General features: G+C 36.5%; 1 protein-coding gene across 28 annotated transcripts in view; it reads left to right on the top strand.

Moving 5' to 3' along the window:
- Positions 1-26458, top strand: part of NRXN1 (neurexin 1) — a 1077731-nt gene that overhangs the window by 1025776 nt on the left and 25497 nt on the right. For 18 of the 28 annotated variants that reach the window (XM_033124535.1, XM_033124534.1, XM_033124546.1 and 15 more), the window contains one exon: positions 21176-21263. In XM_033124535.1, coding sequence (XP_032980426.1) covers positions 21176-21263 — 88 coding nt within the window. The remainder of the gene's footprint in view (positions 1-21175; positions 21264-26458) is intronic. The other 10 variants (XM_033124537.1, XM_033124548.1, XM_033124543.1 and 7 more) reach the window with 1 other exon arrangement.

Raw genomic sequence — 26458 nt, forward strand, 5'->3', positions numbered from 1 at the left:
GTACTTGACTTCCCCATTTGTAAAGTCAGGGGTTTCCAGCTCTATTACTTTATTGTTTTAGAGTGTGAATAAATACGAATTTTCTTTAAAATAAAAGGGTTTAAAGACAAGTGGCTTAAAACATAGACTGCTTTCAATTTTGTTGAATTGTCTCCTCTATATTTTGAAATTAATTCGCATCTGGCATTTTCTTACGGGATTTTCATTTTGAAACTAGTGTGAGAATAATTCTAGTCATGGTTAGCACTAATTAGAGGGAAAGCTCCTTTTCCATTCTGCAATGAAGAATACAGAGGCTCATTCGCATTCTCTGGGCAAGGCTGGTACATTTCAGAGAATTAGTGACTTGGATTCCTAGAAACTGCTATAGAAGAAACAACATCTTTTCATTTCCACATCATCTTGACAAATGAGGAAAAATTTCACAGTGTGTGGATCACAAAAGCAAGCAAAATTCTGTGAAAAGAAAGGAGAGGGACCCCATACAGCCTGTTCTTGTGTTCTAAAACCTCCACCTTTGCTAAGAGACCTTGAAATTATTTCAAATCTATTTTTCATACAATGGATGCCAAAAGAGCTAAATTATTCATCGTAAGTGAAAATATTCATTACCATGTGTCAGGAAACTCTGATTCCCTCTCTGATGTTCCTAATAAGTACCCCGTGGTGTAAAATCACGGGCTGAATCTACTAAATAATTACCCATGTGAATGCTGTACTTACTGTGTGTATTTTTAGGTTTTATATCAATAAATATTCTATCAAGTGCTGCATACTCTGGACTAAAAGTCCTTCATCCCCAAATCAGTTTCAGATTCTTCTCTAAAAAATAAGGAGCACTGTGTCTTCTAATGGAAGTGGTAGGAAAGTGGTGACATAAACAATCGACAACACAGTTTGAGAAAAATTCTCATCACCGATAAAGATTTACAAAAAAATACATTTCATAAACGCCAAATGAGATCCACAGAAAACAAAACTTTGTAAACATTTTTCTATAAACAGAAAAAAGAAAGTGGGTCTGTATTGGGAACAGAAGATTAGATGTGTAGGACAAATTATTTTTATGGATGTTCACAATGTATATATAAAAACTAATATAGCTTACAAGTGTCTATAGTAATTTGATATATTTAGCAAGGAAATATTCTCACACAAAGGAAATGAAATTAGAACTTTGACATTCATAATTTCAAGACTTAATACACGGAAGTTGCAGTGATTGTGGTTTTTTATTTTTTTTTCTATTGTCAGCATCTAAACTAGACAGGGTGTGGTGAATGTTCTGGAAACCAGCAGTTTGGAGTACACATTGATATGTATAGTAAAGATGTAGCTTTTAATGTAATCTTATAGTGATGGACTTGACTTCCAGGACAGAGTTAGCTTGAGACATTTCAACTTTAAAGCGTTCCCTGGACCCTGAAAAGCCTAAGAAGCATTTTGACACAAAGGCACTCGGGAAAGCAAAGAAAGGCAAGGTGTTACAGGGTGACGTAGCCACACACTTCTCAGCCAGATCTTTTCATCAAGGTTACATTAAGCATAGGCCTGGACTCTGTTGCAGCAGCAGCTCTGGAACGCATTACCCATTTACCACCCTTAGGGTCTTTCTTGGCTCATCGCCTATTGTATATTCTTTTATTGAGAGTAATTCCTCCTGTTTTAAATTTACTATAAGCAGTGGACTAAACTCTGGGAAAAATATTCATGGGTTCTGGAAGGATTTCATCAGATAACTCCTCCTTTTTTGCCCATTTTAATTAAAGTAACTGAGAAATTGCCTGTTGTACCTTCTATTGTTTGGTAGAATGTTCAAGGACAGGAAAATCCTCCAGTAGGCACTTTTCCATTCTGTTTCTTAAGTTTGGTGTTTAAGTGGAGTGGTGTCTTGGCTGCCACAAGAGAGCTAAATCCTAAAGACAATTTAGTTGGCTAGTCTTAGAGCAGAGTTGTTCTGATCGATTGTCTTTTCTCTTAAACGTCTTTCTAGAATTTTGAAATAAAACCTAGTACACATCTCACTAGGTGAGATATTACTCCTACTGTCCTAGGTCTGAAATATCTCTATGATCGGTCCCATTTATAAAATGACATGAGACACCCTGCCACTATCCAAACATACGTGGAGGAACCCTTTCTTTCCTTTTCTCTTTCCTACTGCTCATTCTTTTCTTTATAATTTCCTGTTTGCTTTGCCTCTATTCTCCCTCTAATAGAAATCTGTTAATGGCATTTATTGTTTTCTTTGGCCCCATTTGTGTCTCTTACGAATCAAAATTTGAAACCAATGTATAGGATAAAATTGCTAAGTCACTAGCCATTATTTTTAGACCTTGTGGAGGTTAGGAGAATCCACTGGACTCTATGACATTGAAAGGAAATATATGAAGCAGAGTTTAACTCTGAGATAAATAGGATTCTGCAGGATATTAGGAATAGAAAGTAAGATTACTCCTCATAGGAGTAGCCAATTGAGCAGAAACTATAGAGTCCTCAGGATGTAAATATTGGAAATTTAATTTTTAGTGAATCCGTGGCACTTCCTTTTTAATTTTGTTTTGTTTTGTTTGTATTTTGCTTTAATTTTTCTTTTAAATCAAGGGCACAATCTTTTTTTGAAATTTGTAGTTATTTGGTGTCTTAATCTTTAGGATTCTATATTCAAGGATAAACAACAGAAGGGTAGGCAGAAATAGTGTCATTGCTAACAACATGTCATGTGACAATTTCCATACTTCAAATCATGGTGAAATAGTCAACATTCTACATACCTTAGAAGCACTAACTTTTTTTTTAGGCAAAAACTACCACTGTTAGCAGAAAAGTAAATTGTTTGGACCCAATAGCTTTCACTTCATTGATAAAGCAACGGACCCTAAATATTGGCATGTCATCTTTGGCTGTCAGCAAACCAATTCATGAATTTAAAAATTATTATATTTATGTATCTATGCATGTATTATCTATGTATACATTTTTAAAACATCCCCTTGTGAAAAAATGAAAGAGTCACAGATAGTTGCAAAGAAAGATACAAGAAAGTCTCTGCCTCCTTTACCCAGACTTCCCCACATGTTAACATTGCGCAACTATGGTCCAATATTAAAACCAGAATATTGATATTGTTATAAATCACAGAACTTACTCAGATTTCACCAGGTACACATGCACGTTTTTGTATGTGTTCGTGTGTGTGTGGCTGTGTGCAATTTCATCACATGTGTAGCTTCTTGTAACCACCACTGCAATCAAAATACTTAACTATACCATTACCATAAGACTCTCTTGTGTTATCCTTGATTATTACATTTTTAAAATTTATTTTGATTTTTTAAAATAAATTTATAGGGGGAGACAATGGTTAGTAAAATTACATAGGTTTCAAGTGTAGAATTGTACACTTGATTACTACATTTTAAAATAAGCTGAGAGATTATCTACTCTTGTTACCAAACTCAGATTCAGCTCCTTGCCACTTGTGAGCCAACGGTTAAGAGACAAGGGTTGGTGGAAAGAAAAGTATGTTTATTCCAAATGCTGGCATTCCAGTAAGATGGTGGACTATTGTCTCAAAGACCACCTTCCCCAGTCCTAAAACAGGAGGTTTTATAGGTACACAAGAAGCAGCAGAACAAAGGAAAGGGAGACTTAGTCATGAGACTTGTCTGAGAGACTTGTCTACTGGGGTCCGGTTTATTCCATGAAGGTTATTTGGAACCTCCAGTTGTAAGGGTGATTCTGTGTCATCCGATGGTAAATTACAGTCCAGAATTGCAGCCTCCTTGATGGTGTCTGGATGGCTGAAGGCTGGCTCAGTTTCTTTCAAGTTAGCATTTTGCTGATTAACCAGATTAATGAGGTATGCATGTAGCCTCAGGAAAACATAGTCATTGAATCAGGTAGGAAGGGAAGGAAACAAAGAGAAGAATAAAAAAGAAATATAAACTAGATTGTTAAATCTTGAAAAATACACAGTCGTCCTTACACTTTCACCTACTTATTATTGGGATGCGGAGTGATTTGCCCAGGTCAATGGGTTAGATAAAAATTAAACTCCTAGTGGAATTTCAGAATGCTATGCCCTATCCAAGACCAGTTTCAGGAATACCACTTTATAGTCTCAATTTATAAAGTAGGCAGCTGTTCTACAAGTTTAAAAATAAGAGAATCGAAGCAAAAAAAAAGCTTTAAAGTAATTGAGTTTAGCAATTTCATCGCAATGCTGGATTTTTTTTTCAATCCGATATTCTAATTCTATTACTGTATGCATAAATGGGTTAAGGGAACATTGAGAGTCAATGTAAATATTAGATTGGTATTTCAGACAAAGCATATATAAAATAGAGGTAATCCATGTTGCTTCATAGGGATTCAACACAGTTGCTAAGGGGAGAAGGTAGTTTGTTGTTATCTGTAAACAATCCATAGATTTAGCTACAAATTGTATAATTAGTACTCTCTAGAATTGAATGCCTACTCCCTCCCATTTACACACAAAGACACTAGATAATTTAATAATTCTTTTCCTTTTCCAGTTTGCCCTTAGTGCTCATTTTAATTTAGGTACCACTTATAAAATTGAGGTGAGATTTGGGAGCTTTTGGGAATGGGGGCGGGGAAGGTTCACCCCATGTGATTTCACTCACTCACCTATTCCATATCCACTTTGGGACCACTTTCAATGTTACTCACTTTGGGAATGAACCTGGTTATAGAAGAGTACAACAGAAATTATTTGGAAAGACTGTAGAAACAAAGACTCTTCTACTGTATCAGTATCAATAGAAATTAAAGATGTAAAAGACCCATTAGCTGATTTGCCCTAGTTCCATGGAAACTGCAGTGAAAATTTTTCAAAAGACCTGATCTATTTTTGTTTAAAATCAATGGAAACTCAGTGTAGATTCTTGTTAGAGCTTGAAACTGCTGATTGTTGTGTTTTCCGGGTTTTTCTTTTTAGATCCATTTGACAGTTTGCATAGCTAATTATTGTGTTCTCATTTCTTTAATTCCAGAATCGCTGTAGGCTTTTTAGACCGGGGGAGAGGAAGAGAGCACTACTGCATTTTTAAAGTACTGTACATCAATAAGCTGTTCAATCAAGGAGTGCAGAGGATAGAGAGAATGATTATATTGGGTGTTTGTGTTTTTTGTAAGATGGGTCAAAGTTAAAGCAGCAGAGTTATTATAATTTTAAATAACTGCCAGGCTTTGGTAGGTAACAGCAATTCAATAAAAGTTTTGTCAGTAACCAAACACAGGAGATAGTGGGGTCCCTTGTAGCCTCATTTTATGTAGGGCACTTTGCATCATGATGGATCATTTGCAGCAAAAAAACCTTTTGCTAGGAAAACTAAAGAATGTACACTCTTAGAGAGGTTTTGTCGTTGTTTGCTGGTGAATGATTTTTTTTAATAGACTTAATTTGCATAGTACGACTTTAGATGAAAAAACCTTGTAATTTGAAGAGAGTTTGTTAAAAATTATTTCTTTTACAAAATAGATAGCTTTAAAACTTTCCAATTTTAGTGTCCTGTGGATTCTATTTATGGGAAAAAATGCTTTTGTCAAGAATCACTGCTTTTATTGCCAGTGAATCATGAGTCCATTGTGCAGGTTTTGCAATTTAGAAGCATCAACCCAACTTGAGGTAGTGATGGTTCAAATGAGATAAAATTACTTCTTTTGTATGTCTTTTTGCATTTGGTGATGGTTGCCATTAGGGGCGAAGTGGGGCAAAGCATTTAATTTAATGCCTAGAATTACATACTTTAATCTTCTTTCCTGCATTATATGGAACCCTTTTAAAAAGATCCTCCACAATTCATTACACTGAAAGTTTACTTTAATTGAGCATCTCTAAATAATCATCATGCTTCTTTAAGGATATGTCAGTTTTGAATGAGGAAATTAATGTGAAAATCAGTAGAAAATTTTTACAGCTTTTTCATGTTGGGAGTGCAACTCTGTGTTTACAACAAAAGTGAAAATGATTATTGTTGAACTTACCTATACTGCTTCCCTTAGAGCAGCCAAACTGTGAGATTAGCCAGCTAAGAGCAGATAATGAATGACAAGATACACATTTGCATGATAGATAGATAGATAGATAGATAGATAGATAGATAGATAGATAGATAGACAGATAGATAGACAGATAGACAGATAGATGATAGATAGATTAGAAAAAAGGAAAAATGAATTTTGTGGTTTCTGGTTGCTATAAGCAACAGACAGTTATTTCCAAACCTTTCAAGACACAATGAATGGCAAACATTGTGTGCCTAGTGATTTGAACCTACACATATGAACTCGGTTGAATGCTTGACAGCTAAGATGAAAACTCATACACATTCTTGCAAACCATTGCCACGGCAACATACTTAAAATTTCCAAGGTCTGTCTGCCTTGAGTTTGCACCTGCATTTAGCTTATTGTGAAACAAAAAAGAAGGCTTTCCAACTTGAAAATGCTTTGTAATGGTTGGGTGTATGTTTTGAAATAAAGTGGAGTTTAAAAGTTGAAAAGAAAAATAGAACATTCAGAGGGAAAGTACATTTGCATTCTTCATGCAATCCTCGGCTTTTTTCCCACTCCTACTTCACAATATTCTAGGCAAAGGCAAGTGTGGTGGATAGTCTACCAACTGTGGCTGTTAGGATATTGGGGTTTTGCCCGCTGTAATGACAAGCATTCTGCCTCCTGTAAGGCTAGAGGTAACATGTGCGTGTCTTGTATAATAATAATAAAGCCGAGAAAGGCTAAGGTTTATTTATTGTTTATTATGTACTAGGAACAGTGTTAAGCCCTTCATAGATCATGATGATTTTCTTATTTCTTACAACCACCCTGAGATTACTACTGCATCCTTCCCATTTTACAAATGAGAGGCTAAATAAATCACCCAAGTTCTAACAGCTCCAGGTTTAAACTCAATGCCCAGGCACCAGATCACTGGGGAGCAGCATTACAAATCCCATAACCAGTACTAGCACTCCTCAGTTTGTCAAGTGAAAAGCTGGTCCTAGGAAACAAGAAAAGGGGCTATCAGAGAGAGCATCTCTCTTTCTCTCTACTTAGGATATACGGAGCGAATCACCGACCCAGGATAAATACAGGTGACCCCTGATTGGCGGTACCAGGTTCTACCTAGAAGTCCAAGCCAAAGTATCACCTCCTCATCCCATCTTTCAGGTAGCAAGGTGGTCAAAAACAGTAAAGCAGCCACCTTTCATCTCTTTCCAGGCAAACTCAGTGGAACACCAAAGGAGGCTTGGCTTCTCTTTGACTGTATCTTGGAAAACAGAGATTGAGGTATTCGGAGTCTACTTCCAATAAGGTTTCTTAGACTTAGTGAAATAAGAAAAGCCTATCTGAGGATTATCACAGTAAAAATATCACTGCACTGCCTTCACAAGGAACTTCGCATTTTAAGGAAAGTAACAGGTCTTGTGTGTTTTCAGCCTGAGCCTTGATTGAGTATTCCAAAGTACCTGGGCTTTCTTATTTGAGAGTCTCTCTGACCCTGTGTCTCTTATAGCCAATTTATGATTTCTCAAGATAGGTAAAGAACCTTGATTATCTAGATTTCCAGCTCAAAACACATCTGAAGGAACCAATTTGAAATGGGTTTAAAAGGGTGTCTATAAAACCTGACAGCGGTAGACAAAAGAGGAAACCCAGTAAGAGCAGCCATTGAGGAAAAAGGGAAAGCATTTTGGGGCCCTGTGGAGAGGGGCAGTGACACAATCTCTTTGGTACTGGTACTCCTAACACTGATTCCAAACCATCAAGGAACGTTTGTCTTCCATTTAAAAGATGAAACATGATTTCAAAAGTTCTCATGATTACAAATGACCATTTTTGTGTGAACAGAAGGCTTATTTCTTGTTCTTAATCAGAAGGCATCCCAGAATGAAGAGAAGAAAAAGGCACATCAAGGTGGGAGGGGCATAAGCAACTTGCGGGAAAGAGGTCAGAATTGAGTGGAAGGAACTGACTGTAAATGCAAGTCTGGAGCGAGGAAGGCATGGTTAATCCCTTAGCAATCTCAGTGTTTTACATCTAACCTTCACTAATCACAACTATCTTAATGGGGAAAAAAAACACAAAAACCCTATTTTAATGTAAGTAGTGGTTAAAAGAGTCATTAGACAATCACATAACTAAAATAAAACACCCAGATACCTGTGGGAAGAGTTCGGGCACAGATGCCATCTTCTAATGAAATGTACACACAAAGGCAGGAACTCTGATAAAGCTCTCAGTCCTCCAGAGAAAACAAGTAGCCACATTCTCCCCCACATGTGCATGTGTGTTCTTCAGTTGGTCCTGAGTGGGCTTTGCATGGACTGCTGAGTGCTCTCTGGTCTGGCAACTCCAGTTGATGGCAGCAGATGGCATTCCCTGCTATTTCTTAAATGCCTTCCCTAAAATTTTCAATGAAACTTTGGGCAGAATTGAAAAAGACAAATCATGTTTGAGAAACTTGGGAAAAAGAACAAGTTTATCCTGCTGCTGTTTTTATCTTGGCATCCGAGATACTACTGTGTTGTGACACCCAAACATGAAACTGGGAGCAATGGAAGAAATGGGATACCAAATGGATGGAGGAGTCAGCGGGCCAGAATCAGTCAGACACCGAGCAGTGCAGTGATTTGATTCTGCACAGGCCAGCTTAGGGTTTCCTTCTCTTTACTGTAAGGGGACTGGAGCAGATAACTCAAAGAGCCTCCAAATTCGGAAACAAATAGGAATTGATGAGTGCTTGGTTACGTCATGCAGCTGAGGAGAACCGTTCTCCTTGGCTCGGCAGTATACTGACAATATTATGAGGCTGTTTTGAGGTGTTTTAAAAAGTGCTCTCATACCAAATATATAATTTGCTCTATTTACAGGATGTTCAAACATGGAAGTGTGAAATGAAGTCAGGAAACTGCAGTTTCTTTGTGAAGGGAATGTCTGTGTCTAAAGATCTCACGTGTACAGCGCTAGGAATAAATGTTGCTTTTCACATTGTGGGGAGAGCAAAGTGAGAATGTGGACAGAGCCAGCTGTGGCTACGTAATAAACACTCTCAATAACATCTTCTAAGTGCCAGCCACTGTGCTAGACTGTGAGCCTATCTACTCCTACAGAATGAAATCCTGTAAAACAGATATAAATAACTTCTTTTTTACATATGAAGAAACCTAGAGTATTTGGGAAACTTGCCCGAAGTCACAGAGCTAATCAGTGGCAGAGCTGGGATGTCAGCCCAATCTGTATCGCTCATAAACTCATGCTCCTTCCATGCTTAGTGGACAAAGAGAAATTTTCTGCTCATAGACACACACTTGTTTCATTTGTCCCACACCTGAACTCTCTGTGCTGCTGAAGGCAGGGAAGTCCGGTTTTCTATTCTGTTCCTTCTCTGCTTAACTCTTTATTAATCCAAGGTATTCAATAAATGACAATGAATGGATACATGAATTAATGAATGAGTCAATGAATGGAAGAATTAATCAAAAGATAAATTTTACGAGAGCATTTTGTTCTGTACTTTATTTCTTGGTCTGAATTTGATGGCTGGCCTCAGCCAACCCTTATCTTCATGCACTTTATTTCAGGAAGAAGATAAAACTTTCATCCTGTAGTTAGATTTTGAAGGAAAACATTATAAAGTTATAGTTTCCTTATAATCAAGTAAAAGTACTTAACAATTTAAGACCATTGCAATTAAGGTTCAGGGGAGAAAGGGAGAGTTGGGGGAATATTATATAGGAAAAGAACTCAGAATGATTGTCATCTATTTTTTTTTCCAGTCCTTTTTATAAAGCAGGCTATATCTTATTGCTGTCTCAAAGGACAGAATGCTTCATAAAGGCAGGCAGACCAACTTATTGAGAGACGTTTTTAGCTCTTCCTTCCTTCTAACTTATAATCATTCTCTCTTCTCAGTTAAAGATAATGTCACTTTTTTACTATTTCTCTACTATAAATTTCCAGCCATGAGGTATAATGTAGAAATCAGTTATAAAATTTTATTGTCACTTCTAGAGATCTTAGAAGGCAGATAAAATCTTTGAAAAAGTGTGATTTTGCCACAACTCTCATCTCCCACTCTTAGGAGTTATACTACTGGAAAATAATCTATACTTGCTCACTCTTTTTTTTTTTTTTTTTTTGAGACTGTAATGAGCTGTTATAAATGAGCAATTGTGACAAACATACGCATAAATGTAGTGAGTTTAAGATTACCATCAGGATAAGATTATTTGAAATGATTCTACCAATTCAGGTGTTTTATGTAACATTTCTTCTAGTTTTAAAGTTCAAGATGAAGCCTTCACTCTTAGATTTATTAATTCTATTTTCACAATCATAATTATTTTTATAAAATGCTTTTATTTAAATTGCAGATAGTTAAAGAAGATAAGTCAGAGTGTAATGACATTTTTTCCATCTTTATTGAAATATAAGTGACAAATAAAGTTGTATATTTAAGGTGTATGACTTGAGGTTTTGATATATATATATATATACATATATATATATATATACATATATATGTGTGTGTGTGTATATATATATATATATATATATATATATGTAGAGAGAGAGAGAGAGAAAGAGAAAAAGAGAGAGAGAGAAATAATCACTACAATCAATGGTGATGACATTTTAAATCAACTCTATTGAATTCCTGTGATGTTCTGGGGGTATAAAACATAGACGTGGGGCCGGCCCCGTACTCAGGTGGTTGGAGCGCCGTGCTCCTAACGCAGAGGTCGCGAGTTCGATTCCCACATGGGCCACTGAGCTGTGCTGTCTACAGCTAAGATTGTGAACGATGGCTCTCCCTGGACCTGGGCTGCCGTGAGCAGCCAGAGGTCGGTGTGAGCTGCTGTGTGCTGCCAGGAGCGGCCGGTGGCCAGCGTGAGTGGCCGGCAGCCATCTAGAACTGCCATGGGCTACCGTGTGCTGCCACGAGCGGCCAACCAATGACTGGCGACCGACTTCCGGGGTGGGGGGCGTGGGGGGGAGCGCAAGGCTCATAATACCAGCGTGGGCCAGGGAGCTGTGTCCTACACAACCGGACTGAGAAACAACGGCTTGAACCGGAGTGGGGCAGGGAGGTGGAAGAAGGGAAAAACAAAAAAACAAAAAAAAATAGATGTAAATTGTGTCCCATAAAAGTATACGAAATAAGATAAAAATATACCTAAGCAGTTCCCAAGCTTTTAGATTTAAACAATTTGGAAAGACCAAGACTGCTGCTATTCTAAAGCACTAAGAAAATATTGCTCAGTGTCTTATAAGAGTTAATTAGCATGTTATTAACCCATATGTAAGACGCAACCATAGACAGTGTCGTGTTATAATCACAAATACAACCAGTACAATAGCAGCGTTGTACTGCATGGGTCACACTTAGACAATCAGTCTCTTCTCCCCTCAGCATCTTTCCCTCTTCTCCTTTCTGTCTGTCTTTCACTTTCCTTTAATAGTTACTGTTTGCTAAGTGATTTGGTTTTCCTGTTGATCTGTTCAATTAGATGCTCTAGATATAATAGGACATGAATTGGAAGTAAACTCTGGATGGGGAGATAAAATAAATCAGGTTGTCACATCTTCTAAGTCCCAGGTAAGTGAATAGGAGGAAAGCTTAGAGAGAGCTCCAGTATCCCCACATCTGTGCAGTAGCTCTCCAGGAGATCTGACCTAGAGAACTGGGAATCCAGGCCAGATCTCCTAGATTGGCACAACCTATCTTGTAGGTTACTAGAGAGATTGACACATATACCCAAAATTAGCAGTACCAAAATGAATCCTATCCTAGTATATCAGGGATCAGCCTCAAAATAGCAGCATTCATATGAGAGGCCATTTGGGGTGAGAGATAACAAATCCTATTCAACTGAAGGGACAAGAGGATTTCAGGACATGAAAATGAAATTTATTCAGTGAAGTGGATATTTGGCCGCTGTCTTTAAGCGTTTCCTACAATCATTCTTTATACTGCCATGTGAGGAACAAAAATAATGTCTTATTAGTTGTATAGTAACTTATATAAACACTGCATTGAGGAAACTTGCATATTTCCAAGTGCTTTCATACATATCAAATTTGATCCCCATAACATCACTGAGTGATAGAGAAGTTATTATGATTCACATGTACAAGTGATTATACGTACAAATATTGACATATATTGTATATATGTTTATATATATAGTATAGATATTCATGTGTCCTATTGAGAACACAGAAACCGGTCCAAGATAATGCATATTGCTCATGAGATCCAGACTGAGACTTGATTTCTGGACTGGTATATATTTCCCACTGTTGATCAGCATACTACAAATTAAACTTAAGTTGTTCACCCCTATAACATTCCAAATATGTATTAATGAACTGAAGCATGCACTATGAGGAAGGAGGAAGTCAAAAATGGAAGCATGGAGTTCCAATTTAGCTATAACTAGCAAAAATTGGATTTTCTTAGTGTATGAACGATATAACATTGCAACATCTGAGCCAGATAACATTTACTCTCCATCACTGTTTGATAGAAACACTCATAGATTTGCAGCTCAGATATTGGCTCAATTGGGGGAACTTAGTATACAATCTTGCATATATTGAACTCATGGGTCAAAAAATAAAAATCAGAAAATCAACTTCCTGTTAACTAAGTCATCATCATTTCCAATTAACCACATCCCCATTTCCTGCTGTTCCATACTCCACACACTGTGTGAAATAGAAGTTCCCATATATTCCCAGATGAAAGCTCTATCAAGCAGCCGTTGGTCAGGGTACTACCCAGTAGGAAAGAAATGTAGATAACTCTCTGCCTGTGGCTCCTTCTATACTTTTCATTTTGCACCTCCAATTCTAGGGCCATTATGTTAATGAGACTGCCCTATTCAATGAATGCATGTGTTTGGAGAAACAACCAGTATTACTAATGAATGGTCACTTCCATTTATTTATTCCCAAGATGTAATAAGAGATAATTTGACAAACCCCTAATGATGCTTGTATGAGAGACAAAGATAAATAGCTCATTAGCATTTGGGTTGTGAAAAACAGTAGTTAATAAGAGAGACCTTGGAAGTTGGAAGGATTTTCATCAGTGGACTAATGAGAAGAGAGACAGAGTTCATTGAGTTACTTGTGTAGCCAGTATGGTTTGCAGTGTTGTAAGTCGAGGGGAAAAATAGGCAGGAAAAAATTCAGTAATTCACATTTTCTTTTAGTCCCCAAGAATTTAGTTATGCATTTATGTGTAGAGATGAGGGACAAGATGTTTAAGATCTTTAAAAAAATAAGTTAAGATTATCACAAGTCAATAAGGAACTTTCTGTGTTTACTCCATTTCAAAATAACTGCAGTTAAATCAGTATTTGACTTTTTGTAACTGGATTTTAAAAATTTGAACTCTATCATTTATTTTCTTCCCTTTTTAGTTTCACTTAATGTGCTGCCCTATCAAGTGATACAATAACTGTGTATGTGTGTCTTCTTGGATGTGTTTTGTTCATGACAATTTTAGTGGTCAGTTATCTAAAATCCAAAACTCTCCTTTTCCCACTTTTTAAGCTTATTTTAAACTTATTTCATCATGTATCTTTATAAGCCACATCAAATCCTTTAAACAACAAGATGGTTTTGGAAGGATGGATGGGTAGATGGGTGGAAGAATGACGGATGGATAGAAGTCAGCTGGAATAAGAGACAATCACAGTCTACTGGTGGTGGGGATAATTTCATACCTTTGTCATTAATTAGCAGTATAATTGTGATCAAACAGAAACACTTAATTTTCTAGCTTCAGTTTCCTCATATGTATAATGAAGAGCTGAGACTAATGCTCACTAAGGAAGGTCTGCCCCAGTACAAAAAGACATATGACTGCACGACTAAATTTGATTCCATTCCCTTACGTGTTAGATGCCAACAATGAAAGCTTGAATCTTGGAGGCATGTTAGTTAAACTATCCATCATTGGTATTTTGCAATTATAAAATCTGCTTTGGCCTCATAAAGAATAAGGATTTTCAGTTCAACCTGTGTGACTAATTAGTCCTTTCAGTCACAATAGTTGGACTAGATATTCATATTGACACAGCTAGAAACCTAAATTTGCATTGTAAACACCTGTCAGTGTTTATTTAATTTGGAAATGTCTAAACCTATTTCACGAAGTGCTTTGTCCAAAAGCAAAACAAACAGAGAGGGAACACATTCGATCCCACACATACTCTAGTTTCCCTTTGAGCACCTCCTCTCCACTACCAGCAGTGTTTGGAGGGCTTAAACCCCCAAATTCGAATTAATGAGAATCCAGGAGGATAGATTATTCCAATGGCTGACTAAAAATTTAAATTCCACTTTTATTTTCTCTTTTGGCCAGCTCTCCTACATTGCTTTAGCTAAAAATGGAAATGCAATATGAGCATAGAGGTCGTCATTAGCTTAAAGAAATAGTACAAGACATACAATCTTTTTGAAAACATAAATTTAACTTTCCTGACACCAAGTTTCCACTTTGCAGGTTTACTATTTTACATAACTTTGCTAAGATATGTCTTTTTTTTAATTAATCAGGAATCCGGTTGTTTTCTTTCTTCCATAATTTCTTTTAAATTCATTTTTCTGTGGCACTATTTCCACATCCCTGGCCTTCCCTTTGAGTTTTTCCTGTTAGGATGACCAGTATCAAATGTATATCAAAGTGTACGTTAGAACAAGTAAGATATTGTGATCTCTTTACCATGGTGGAATTTTTCTATCCAACCCACTTTCACTGCGCTGGAACCATTGCATACATTTTAAGCAGCCAAAAACATTTTGAAGAAAATTGAACAGCTTTCAAGTCTGTCTTTTTTCCCAAGCAGACAGCTGATTTATGGTCACTTGTTGTAATAACCTAAGGCATCAGTTGGTAAAAAAAAACATTAAAGAAATGTGAAAGCTGGCTATTTTCAGGGATAGTTAAGCTTTGCCCTAAATATTCATGAATGCCAATGTTCAAACCTTCAAATAGGGTAAATGAGTGTACAAATGTATTTTGTTTTTTTGTTTTTTTGAGCAAGTACTTAACTGTAACACTCAGGATAATAGCACCTCCACTTGCATTCTGAATAAGCATATTGGTGAATATTTAATGAAGTCATAGATATGGGAGTACTGTTATATTTCAAGAAAAATAAGCTATTCGATTGTTGTTATATTTGTATTAATGAGCAATTTGTGCCTGTGCTTTAGAATAGAATGGGCACAATAAGTTATTTGGAGGTAGGAACCACAATTTACGCCTTGCTAGGTAGTTACCATATTTTAATTCCCATCAGAAAATTCTATGCATAGATGAGGTAGGTGTTGCATATTTGTTGATAACTAATTGATCCTCGTTTTCTTTGTGATCCATGTACTAGAGCTAAAATTCATCCTTTACCTATTGGATCTCAGCTTATTTTTAGTTTTATCGGATTAGTGAGTCATTTATGTGGCATCTACTACTCAGAGAAGCAATTGACAAATAAGAACCACAAGCTTGATTGAGACAATAGAAACTACCATAGAATCTATGCAGAGCCACTAAATTCCTTTGCACCTTTAATAGGATTCTTGATTAACTGAAATTACCAATTTGATATATTAATTTGATTTGATTTGATCAAATTGACCCACTGTTTGGAAATTGTATATGTGTATTACAACTGGATTATTTTTCTTCAGTTTTTCCTCTTGGTGAAAATTGTGACTTCCCCTACCTCCTAGAAATTTCTTGCCCAATAGATTATCTGTGCAGTGGGTCAGACCTTGTTTGGGGGATTCGTAACACTAATTCTGAATCCTAGCATCTTCTCCACCCCTCTTCCCCCAGGAAAGATACCTAGCAATAAATTTTTCTGGAGAGACTATTACGCTATTAGATTCAATCCTGAAAGCCAGATATAAATGCTCTCTCTCTTCCAGAGCAGCTTTATATAGACAAAAGTATCAGCAAGAACAAGTGTCCATCAATTAGCCAAACATACCACATCTCAGCTTGCCTCACACTCTGTCCATCAGTTGTCCCAATCAATTTAATCTAAATGTCCTTCAGAGCAGTAAAAGATTGGGCTAAATATTATACAAGTGAGCACCATTGCTTGAGACAAACTTTTTTTTTTTCACTTTGTCTTTAGATGTATAGCCAGACAGACTACTGCTGTTTAGAAATAAAGTTGCAATCGAAATTTTAGAGTAAATCAAGGATTTCTTAGGGGCATCACATTCACAATGGGCATCCTTTTGCTCTTTTCCTCACACAGCAGGTTTGTCCTAGTAGAGTTTTCTTGATGTTTTTATTGGAATGTATCACTCTTCCGCAAAGCTGTCTATCATGAGGAATAAAGTCTAAGAATGCTGTTCTTAGCAGAGATCTATTGCAGAGTAAGTTTATGTATCTTCTCATCATATCTTTTCTCCACACTGCTATGCAATTGCGCTGTATTTTCAAAAGTGACAGCAAGCGAATGAGCATCAAATTCCACCATTAAAGGTGGGAGAGGGGAAGACTCCCTGCAAGTGAGAAAAGAAAACAAAAACATCAGTGTCTCTGTACTTTCTAACCCACTAAATGGGCCCTCCCTAATAATCCTGGATATTAAATAAATTGGGCTAAGTTTTTTTTTTTTTTTAATTACAGTTGACATACAATATTATATTAGTGTCAGGTATACAACATAGTGATTAGACATTTTTATACCTTATCAAGTGATAGCGTGTAGCGGACCAGCCGTTACGAGTCGAACAGTTCCTGACAAGGGGAGTGGGAATGAAAAAGAGACACTCACACAATTGATGATGCGGCCGGTCTTCAGTGATCCTGAAGCGCGGAGTTTACTTTCCTTTACCAATATATACCACCTGTGTACGTGCAGCTTAACAATCACGAGTGAGCATTTCCTCATTGAAAGTAAAATTTGCAACTTTTACATATGAACTACAGACTCACTGAAACTCTCCCAAAGTCATTATCTCAAGGACAAAGCCCACCAATTACCCTGATAATCAGTGATCTGTGTCCGGGAACTGGCCCTTCCCACCTCATTCCTTAGCAGCTTGCAAGCACCCTCCAGGTGTAAGCAGAGACAACGCCTTAAGAGCTAAAACTGAGCCAGTCTGCAAGGTTACAGAATAAACAAGAAATCATGGCTCCCCACAATAGCCCTGATACATCTCGTACCCATCTGGTTGGTCTGACTTCTTACTGTACATTAAGAACATGCTTTCTCTTCCATCTGGATTACATTTTCCTACCCTATAACATGTTGATATTTATCCATTGAATGTGATGCATTAAGTCTCAGTGTTTTTATTTCCTGAATTCTGTTCATGTCCTTTTTTTTCCCCTAAAGGTAAAGGGAACTCGGAATTTGTAGCAGACATTTTGAGCAGGAACAAATGCTTGCCATGTGAATGTACAGACCACTCTGAATTAGGGAAGGCCAGCAAGGCATTTTGACCTCTGAGTGGTTAAATGTCCAGTTAGGGACACTTATCTAAATGGATGGTTATGTAAAGCTAATGCTTTTGCTTGACCACTATTCTGTTTCTTTTACCAGGTAGTCTCTTTCCTGAAAAAAAAGATAAAGAGAGAGCGATTATAAGCCTCAGGGAAAAGTATACTGCAGAATAGAATTGATTACTGTGACATATTTGAGTTTCTTTCAACAACTCTCTCAACAGCATGTCATAGAGAGGCAGTTCCAAACACAGTGAATTAAATTTAAATTACACAGCTTTGGCTAGAAAATTGTTTGTTTAATTCAGCCTCCAAAATGAAATTTAATCTTTTTCCCTATACTCGAGCCACTTCCTGATTTTTCATAGTGATGATTTGTGCCAACGCATCTATTGATTTGAGATATTTTATTCACAAGACTATTACTGGTTTTTAATTTCTGATGGAAAAATATGAAAAACAAAAATGTATATTCATTATACCAGAAAACGTACGTTAAAAAAATAAATCATAGTTTTACAATAAGGTCATATTTGTGCGATGTTTTTCTACTGTAAAGGGCTTTAGGAGGTGCAAAGTAATGCATGACATGTTTGGTTATTATAGGTACTGTGTTTTGTGAAAGATAACACTGAGAACATTCTAACACTTTCTGTTTGCTGTGGAATTGTTCCAAAAGGCTGTTGAAGATGGAAAATAGATCAACTTTTAAAACAAAATAATTTAGTCTGCATGAAACATTACACACTGAGGCACACATTTTTTAGTCCATGAATTTCTTTTAAGAACCAGCCTTTATTATATGTACTTGATGTTTGATTTCTAATTCAGAATTTGAAACTAGGCAGTAAAAGATGGGAGCTTAGTTCAACAAAGTACCAATACAGCCACTCTATTTTGATATAAATGCTAACAGGAGATCTTAAGTAGAGAATAATTCACATGTACAACTTCTGGTTTAATATCTAAAATTGTATTATTTATAAATGTGCAACAAAGATTAAATTGGTGCTACATTCATGAAATAATAACAATAATGTTGATAATATTGCAACTTTTACAAGCGTTTACAATGTAATCCTATTCTAGGTATTTTGTGGGTACTAATTTAATTTACAACAATAGGTACTATTATGTGCTCTAGTTTTTCAGATGAGAAAAATAAAGCACAGAATGGTTTTTAAACGTCTAAAGCAGGGTTTCTCAACTTCTGCACGACTGGCGTTTTGGTTCAGATAATCTTTGTTGTAGCAGGGCTATGCTGTGCATTTTAAGATGTTTGGCGGCATCCCTGGTCTCAACCCATTAGATGCCAATAGAAGTCGGCACACCCCTCCCCCTCCAGCCATCCTCAGCTCAATTGTGTCAACCTGTAATGTCTCCAGACATTGCCAACTGTCCCCCCAGGTGGAGGAGGGGAACGGGGGCAACTTCACTGCTGGCACAAGAACCAGTCAACTAAAGAATTTATGCACATCCTCTCCCTTCTCCTATCAACAACAACCATATACTAGTTCCAGTATAGTTAAAATTCTTCAAGGAAAAGGAGAATTCTCTTGAAACCTTGAAATTAATTTTAAAGAGTATGCAGTGTGGTTGAGAAGAAAGTAGCTTTTCCCTCGAAGTTGGCTCTAAAAGAAAGCAGATGATCTGCTCTGGGGCGAAACGGAACAATTGGCCTGCAAGACCTCATAATCCAATAACTTGTTATCAGCAAGTCAGGTTGGACGTTATCCGATTGTGCTTGTGCCAAAAGAAGGATAGGTTTTTGTCTTCTGACGCTGTCTTTAACGAAAGATACCTACGTGACTATCATAACAATTACTGGTAGTTATCACTGACCAAACAGTTACAATTCCAAGAAAACTGGTACTTTTGAACTTCGTCTTTGAAAATAACAGCACCAAAATAATGAATCCAATTGCCTGATTATCTCAGAGGAATTAAGAGCAAAATAATGGGAAATCATCTCAAAGTTCTATTTAAATTCTTGGGTTTGTTTAAAGTTATATTGTGAAGCATTAGCCTCTGAAACAATTCTTTATTCTTAAGGAATTAAAAACCCTGCCCTTGAAAGATTTTTACGCCTAATTTTTATCACAAAAATATATCATCCCTTGTCTTCAAAATGGCACAATTCTCTTAACATTTATTTTATTTATACTTTAATCTCTGGTTGTATTTGGTACTCCCTTAATGAAAGCAAGTTATATCATATTTCTGCTTTTTCTTTAAGGTAGGGCCTATATTTTTTAATTTTTATTAAGGTTTAATTGACGTATAACATATCAGTTTTAGGTGTACAACATAATGATTATGTGTGTGTGTGTATGTGTGTGTGTGTATACAGAGGGTGCCAAAAATGTATACACATTTTAAGAAAGGAAAAAACTATTAAAATTGTAATACTCAATATATACCAATAACAAAAGATGAATACAAGTCATCTGTATACATTTTTTTGGTACACACACACACACACACACACACACACACGTTGCAAAATGACCACTCCAATAAGTCTAGTTAACATTCATCATCATACGTAGTTACTTACAAACGGTATTATTTTAATTCCACTTTTAAAAAAGGATTTCTTCCATGTTGTGATTCTGAGTATTGTCTAAACAATTATAATCTCCTTAATCCTTAGCAGATGTAATGAGATATTTTCCTTCTTGTACCTTGAATTCTCTCTGTGTTACCTTAGCATTAGCCAAATCTGATGCAAACCTTCACAGTTTCCATGCAGTAACTATGCTAAGTTCTCTGCTGCTTGTAAGTGGCAGTAAAGAATAACCTTTGGTGCTTGCAAATGTGTTGATTATGTGACTAACTGCTAGGATTTACACATTCTGGTTTTTATTACAGTGATGGTTATCTTTTTTTGGCTGAAAGTGCAATGAAGCAAGTAGAATGTCACAGAGAAAACTGTCACCTCTTTCCTATTTACTGTAAAATACCATCCCTCTCAAATATGCTTTTCTGTTATTATGAAACCTTAATGATGAAAAGAACAATGCCGACACGATACATCCTTCCTAACTGTTGCAAAAATGAGATCTGAGTGTGAAAGCTCACTACAAATTTTTTAAATACCGTAAATGGACTCCATTTGCTTCCTTTTTTTGCAGCAGTGGAAGATATTCTCTACTTAATCTGTGTTTCCTAATAACGACAAATTATATCACAGATTCATCAAACTCTACCTGGTCATGAATGTAAAAGGTTATATCTATCCTGCTTTTAGGAAGCCAAGCACAAGTACTGCGTGAAACCTACTGATGCATACATTGTAGCACTCCAGGGCTGTAATAAATTTCAAATCATCTGTTTCTGCCAGGTTGTGTGAAACCTGTGTGACACTGTGTACAACTTCTCTGTGCAGTTGAATGGATGGATCGCAACAAGCTGACTACCACCATTTCCATGTTCTCCTGTAAAATAAGCTATAACCAAGTTTTCACAAATGAGCAAATACTTCCATGACAGATCTAGACAAAGTTGAAAAAATGTAAACTCTGTGTCCCTGGGAAGGGAAATAGTGAATTTGGTTTCTCAACCTGTCAAGTAAACACAAACAGTCTTACGCTTGTCAATGAGACAAAGATGAGAAACTCTGTTAGATCCCTTTAAAGTAATCTACTGAATGTGATTCTTTTACAGACCACAGATGACATCCTAGTGGCCTCAGCAGAGTGTCCCAGCGATGACGAGGACATTGACCCCTGTGAGCCGAGCTCAGGTGGGTTAGGTTAGTCGACTTTTTTTCTTACTTTCTTTGCTTTACTCTAAATCTTTGTTGCATGCTATTGTCTTTAGAAGAGCCTTGCATTTATGTCTCGAAGTCCATTCTGTTAAAGAATGCCTCATTATGAGGTTAGAGTTTGTGCTTTTACAATGGATACATTTTTACATTTACTGAGAAAAAAAATTAACGTAAAAAAACAAAACCCACCAAGATGATGTATTTCAGAAGAAGCAGTGGGGGACAGCACACAAGGCTTACTGTTCACATTTCATTAACTTACAATGTAATTTTTGTGTGTAATGGTATAATAGGCTTTCCTATGGGTCACCCATGGTAAAATTGTAAGGCTTAAAAATTGCAGTGCATTGTGGAAAAATTATTTGACCTTTCTACTGACAGAAAGTCCCCACCACTCACTCTGCCTGCAAATTATCTTAAGTGATAGATTTCTGAACTTAGGAAGTGAGAGTATTATGGCAGCAGTAAAACAAACAGCAGGTAGAGAGGCCTTACTATATTTAATGGAGAAATATTTGAATCTCCCTAACATTCACGCTGATATATTTTCACTCTAGCTGATGCATAATTTCTCCTCTTTCTTTGTGATATGGTGTGACTGACCAACACATAAATACTGTCTCCATGCAGCCTTGTACTGTTTCTTCTCCTTTTTATTCAAATGGTGGCTGTAGACCCTGACAATTAATAAAATAGTAGTCAGGGTTTTATTCCAGGTTTTCGTAATATCAAGTATTAGGGTCATTTCCATAGTTTCCTTTGTAAAGTAGTGTTTCTTAGAATTCAATAATTGTCTTGTGTAGGAGAACAAAATGACTGAGGTAGATATGGACTAACCACTCTCAGCTAATGCATGACGTCTGGAGATGTCACCTGGACCGCCAGGAGAAACTTCATGTCACAATAAGATAATTTGCATTCTTGTGAAGAATATCACTTTTAAATGAATCAACTCATTCTGATACTTGGATTTAAAAGAGGGGGTCCAGGATGTGTACCTTGCATTTCCTTTTGGTCATCCCTTTTCCCTGCTGATTGTAGCAGCTATTCATTTATTCTGATCGCTTAGAGCATGCGTGGAGGAGCAGGAGCTTAGCAATCGGGTCTCAGTGGGAGAAGGTTTGGGAGATTCAGACTGGCTGTGTTCTCATCCTCTGCCCTCTACCTCCGCACTACCAATCAAAATCCTCAGCCTCCAGAATTTTCTTTCATACCCATTTATTGGAACTCTAATGATCATGTATTCCATTCCTCCAGTTTCTTGATCCCCAGATCTGTTTTGTTTTGGTTATCTGGACAGATGTAGTCCCATCAGCATACCATCTTGGGTCCCTTTGCCAAGATCCTCCTGCCTTTGTTTTCATTGGTATTCTCATTCTCTCTTAGTCCCAAACAAAAGGAAGAAAAAAAGTTATTGTTCTTTTGTCCATTACATCATTCCCATCTCTTTGCCTTCTCCCTCCCTCAAATTTCTTCTTTCCTGATTTCTCCTCCTGTTCTCACATACCCAACCAGGACATTCCTTTTTGTATCTGATCTTCTCTGAAATCCTTCAGCATGGATTGTTCAGAAAACAGAGTCTGGTACACTATTGTGTGTGCTTGTTTATGTTTGATTTTGTTTTCTCAGTTAGCGTTTTCTAGAGAGCCATCAATTTTTTTCATTATTTTCTGCTGTATTAACAAAGTGTTGAAAACAGTACAGGTGCTTACTAATTACAGTACTTGCTGATTTTCCTCTGGCTTGAATCCTTTTGCTGTGAGTATAGGCTATCGTTCTTTTATATAGAGTGCTCACCTTATATAGAGTACCTAGTAAGCCTTATTGTGAGAACTCTAATTGCATTTAAAATTGTCACTTTTTTTTTTCTTCTTGAGCACAGGTAAATGATCCAATTCTTCCAGCCTTTACTTATGGGTCTTACTAATCATTCCTTAAAGACTAATTTACTGTCTCTCCCTTTCTCTGGGGACACTGGCCTAAGAACAGGATGGGGTATGGCAGAGAGAAAGTAGCAGAGAGAAAGCAAAAGATTACCCTTTTGTCATCCTCCTCTCCTTTTTATTCATGTGACTTTTGTTGGCTTTGTTAAACATTATAGCACAATGCAAAGGGAGGAGCAGCTAGTTAGTAGGCATACTCCAGATAACCTTTCTGCCCTTGTTTCCTTTACCACAGTTAGCACTTATCTGTGAAAGAATCTTGTTTACTTACCTGTTCCTTACTTGTTCATCAATGTATGGCTTGCATCCCCCCACAAGAAGGGAAACTCCATGAAGTAAAACCCTGCTTGCTTTGTTCCCTGCATGGATTCGTTGTGTAAATTTTAATTTTGTTCTACTATAACAGAGTCTGTTGTCCAGTACACAAGACACAACTCTTATTGCACTATCTGATAACTACTTTAATACTCTTGTACCAAACCTTATTTAACTTTTCATCCTCTCCCTCAGTGCTTCTTTCTTTACTCCCTAGTTTTCAATTCATCAATTCCTCTTAAGGCTTAAACTTCAAATTCTGTTGCTTCACTGGGATCATTTGCCGTAGGCTTTTCTTGTGATCTTACCTCTCCTTGAAAGTGTCTTGATAGTGTATTCCACGAATGGTTTCTCTTTCTATATTACATTCTGTAGGTGAGATCTCTTTTCTACATTGCCTTGTTCTGTCCAATTCCCTATGATTTTTTTTCATGCCCATCTTTAATAATTCATGTAGTGTTGCTCTTTTGGTAGAATTGGCTCTGTTTGTGTGACGGTTTCCTAAGAAATTTTTAGTTTAGATGATATTTTTCTATTTTTGAACTATTTTATTTAGAATAGAGGGGATTTTTAAAAAATCCTCTTCAAATGTTCAATTATAGGATGCCCCTCCTGTAGGTCTTTGTCTCTTAATATGCTGTTTTTCTTAAATATCTTTTTCTTACTTTTCATGTTAAATGCAAATAGAAAAGAACATGGACAAAAGTTGTAGCTGCTCATGTTGTTGGACTTTGGATACTGGATACTGTTAGCTACAGCTTGATAAAATCATTGCAGATTCCCAGCAGATCATATTTTGGAAAACTGGCTTTTTAAGAAAGTGACATTTTGAGTGAAACATTCAGAAATGAATATATCTGTTATGTACTTTTGCTACTCCTTAAACAAGTGAAAGGATATTTTTTTTTTGTAAAGAGATACGTAATTACTTTTACAGATGGGTTGTCCAAATCTTGTGTTTCACACTAGTGTTTCATGCTCCCTGAATATGTACATATGAAGGTTCTCTAATCACTCTGACCCACACCCCCTTCAAAAACTGTCTACTTCTCTGAAAAGGTACTATGTTTGTTATTTAGGTGCCTTCCTAAGGCTATTAATGAAACAAACAAAAAATCGGTTCTTGAACACCAGTAAATTATGTCTTCTATCAAGTAATTGATGAATTTGAATTACCATATGGTTCCTCCACTCAGAACTCTTAATGAAGATAGGCAGTTGTATATTTGATGGATTGTCAGTTTCACCATTGATCACATAGTATAGAGTCCTACTGTGCACTCACTGTTCTGTTAAACTTTGGGAGCAAAAATAGAACATTTATACCTTCAATTCCATTCCACAAAAGGACATCTTTCATTCTACCCTGGATGCTTTAGCAGCCATTCTTTATGATTACCAGGTTCTTCATCTTTGACATTAAAATGTCACCTATTTTTCAGGTTATTGCAAAAATTAAAATTAATATATTTAAGATACCTACTGCAATGCCTGCCGTGAAGCAGGACATAAATTACGGCTTTTCTTTTTCTCAATTTAGTTATATAAAAAAAGAATATTGAAGCTATTTTTTGGGTTTTTTTTTTTTTACCTTTTACATAATGCCTTTACTTTTCCTAGCTGAAAATTGGTGGGCAACTGATGAAACCACTTAGGCCTCCTGATGAGAACTGTACATGTTGAAACTATATGAGGAACAACCACCCTGGGCGGGAAAATGTGGAATGCGATTATACTTGATTCCAGCTATATTGTCTTGCATGGTTAACATTGGGTGAGATCTTCACATTAGTATAAACAGTGTTTCAGAATATGAGTGGGTAACTATGCAATTCAGGAGTTCTAACTGAATCCCAACTCTTAGCTCACCTATAGAAATCGGAAGCAGCCATTGGTAACTAGGTCCCACACCCTAAAATGCCTACTTCCAGCTACCTGGACATGTGACAAGTGGATGATGTTTTCTTCATACCTTTTCTCAAAACACATTTGTACCTTCTGTGCTTTCCCCTCAACCTAGAAGTACGGGTGTTAGATTAAATGAGTCAATATATGGAAAGCATGTTGTAGAACAGTGCCTTGCTCAGTGCTATATCAGTGTTTGCTGTTATTACTATTTTATTATATAAATATACACATATTCCAAGATATTTTTACATGAATAATTTTTTGGAAAACAGATTTTCTGAAATCTTATGTTTTAGTTTACTTAGTAAATTGACAAAATGGCAACACTACAGTTCCAAGATGAGTCAATCACGTCAGTCAGTATATCTTAGTCTTGAGGCCCTCTTCTAAATAGACCCCTTTCTCAAAGCTCCTGAAGAAATTTGAAAAAGTGATTTTTATGTTTATATCTGAGACTGTAAATGAAGATAATGACTCTTTGGTGTGGAAGCTTCCTAATGAATAACTCTAATTTTTAACTTGTTACAAAGGGAATAAGAAGAGCAGCTTGCAGTTTCCTGGGAGACCTATTTAGGAAGGACAGTTTCCTTTTTTATTTATAATGCTAATACTATGTCTATTCTCTTTGTGTGTGGGCTAGGGGTAGCTAATAGGATATCGACCCACTTTCATATCAATTAAACCTTTGCCAAATGAGAAAAAGAAAAGCTCTATTGAATAAAAAAAAAAAAATCTCGGTAGTTAGAGCAGAAGAAAAGGATTACCATTTTGGGGGCAATCTTTGAAGCATTAGCTGAACCAATGGGGATGATGTGGTCAGTACAGCCCCTCAAAGGATAACTGTTGATTGTTCATCAGTTGTTCACATTGATCAAGGTTCAGGCTACATGAGTAATGATGGACCACAATAATAACTAACATGTACTGAAAATGTATTCTGTGCTCATTGTTCTTAGTACTTTGAAAACATTCTGTTTCATCATTTTACAAAACTGGAGTATTTTCATATTTCAG

This window comes from Rhinolophus ferrumequinum, chromosome 13, assembly GCF_004115265.2.
Source record: "Rhinolophus ferrumequinum isolate MPI-CBG mRhiFer1 chromosome 13, mRhiFer1_v1.p, whole genome shotgun sequence".
NCBI classification, from domain to species: Eukaryota; Metazoa; Chordata; class Mammalia; order Chiroptera; family Rhinolophidae; genus Rhinolophus; species Rhinolophus ferrumequinum.